Source organism: Neomonachus schauinslandi, chromosome 6 (genome assembly GCF_002201575.2).
Source record: "Neomonachus schauinslandi chromosome 6, ASM220157v2, whole genome shotgun sequence".
Taxonomy (NCBI): domain Eukaryota; kingdom Metazoa; phylum Chordata; class Mammalia; order Carnivora; family Phocidae; genus Neomonachus; species Neomonachus schauinslandi.
The window spans coordinates 154,576,785-154,578,506 of record NC_058408.1 but is presented as its reverse complement, the minus strand read 5'-3'; the positions used below and the strand labels follow the sequence as shown (position 1 = coordinate 154,578,506).

The window sequence follows — 1,722 nt, the reverse complement described above, 5'->3', positions numbered from 1 at the left end:
GCCCCCCAAGACCCAGACCAGGTTGGGGGCTCACAGGCTAGTCCAGTGCCCAGTACTTGGTGGGCAGTCAGTATCTGAAGTACATATAGTGCTTCTTAGGACCCCATTTCTCTTCCAGAATCTGGGTTTGGAACTCCAGGGGCTGAGCACCCTAGGCAAGGCCTGTGAGACAGGGGGAAACTCCCTGAGGCCAGGATGGGCTGGGGGAGCTCCTCCACACTGCCAAGCACCCAGCCCAAAGCCCCCTGCCACCCAAGAGCCCCGGACCACGCTGCGATATCAGGGTGCTGTTTTCAGTCCATGCAGAGAGAATGATGCTGAGAACTGGCTCCCACAGAGGGGACAGTCAGATGTCCCAGTCTTGCTGGGTGCTTTCCCAGGGGCTCACATCCCCTGCACCCACCTCCACAGAGCCGCCTTGATGTCCTTTTCCTCAGGGTGTATATGAAGGGATTCAGCACCGGGGTGACAACAGTGTTAAGCACTGTGACGGCCTTGGTCAGGTCCAGCCAGCTCTCCACTGAGGTCCTCACAAGCAGGAAGATGCTGGAGCCATGCCAGATGAGGACCACCATGAGGTGGGAGGAACAGGTGAAAAAGGCTCTGTGCCCACCGGCGGCGGAGCGAATCCTGAAGACGCTGCCGACGACGTAGGCATCGGAGACCAGCGGGATGAAGCAGGAGCCCAGGATGAGGAGGAGGGACGCCGAAGGACGCCAGCTCCACGGCGCGCGTGTCGCTGCAGGACAGCATGACGCAGGGCGCGATGTCCCAGAAGTGGTTGATAAGGCGGGAGCCGCAGGAGGAGAGGCGGGCGGAGAGGGTGGCCGGCACGGAGACGGTGGAGAAGGCGCACAGCCGGGAGCCCAGAGCGAGGCGGGCGGAGAGGGTGGCCGGCACGGTGACGGTGGAGAAGGCGCCCAGCCGGGAGCCCAGAGCGAGGCGGGCGGAGAGGCCGGGGGTCCTGAGGCTGCTGTAGCGCGGTGGCAGGCAGATGGCCGGGCGGCGGTCGTAAGGCACGGCAGCCAGCAGGAAGTACTCGGTGCAGCCCAGCGAGACGACGAAGGACATCTGCGCGCTCGGCCGGTGAAGGAGACGGCCCGCTGCGCGGGGCGAACGTGGCCAGGTCTTGGGCACACAGGCCGCGGTGAACCAGATCTCCAGGAAGGAGAGGTTGCAGAGGAGGAAGTACATGGGCGTCTGCAGGGGCCGGTGCGCCCCGACCAGGGAGATGGTGGCCAGGTTGCCGACCACCGTAAGCACGTGTATGACCAGGAAGAGGAGGAAGAGCCCCACGTGCAGGCCCTGCAGCCCGGGAAGCCCAGCAGGATGAACAGCCCCTGCGTGGAGAGGTTCTGGCTGCCGCCCCAGGCCATGAGGCTCTGTTGGGACACAGATCACTGCAGGCCAGTAAGAGGGACCTCCCACCCCAAGTGCCCACTGGAGGCCCAGGAACAGAGGGGACGGCCCTGGCCCCCCTCTTGGGGTTCTACTCACCTTGTCTCTATCCCAGGACTCCAGCCAGGCCTAGAGTCCCTGTGGGAGCCAGCGAGTAGACCATGGACATTGCCCTCTTCGGGAAGTCGCTCAGAAGGAGACTGGACCCAGGTTATCAGTTGCTTGCCACCTGGGGAGGGGGAACATCTCCTCATTCTAGACTCTTTGCCATGGGGGGGCACGTCCTCATTCTAGACTCCTTGTCACCTGGGGGGGTGCTTACTC

At 63.7% G+C, this 1,722-nt stretch overlaps 1 protein-coding gene across 1 annotated transcript; it reads right to left on the bottom strand.

Annotated features, from left to right (window-relative positions):
- Positions 1–384: 384 nt before the first annotated feature.
- Positions 385–1,376, bottom strand: LOC110578792 (olfactory receptor 287-like). The gene is given in 4 exon segments (XM_021688353.1): positions 385–431; positions 434–702; positions 704–1,304; positions 1,307–1,376. Coding segments are annotated over 4 exon segments (987 nt in total).
- Between the last annotated feature and the right edge of the window lie 346 nt (positions 1,377–1,722).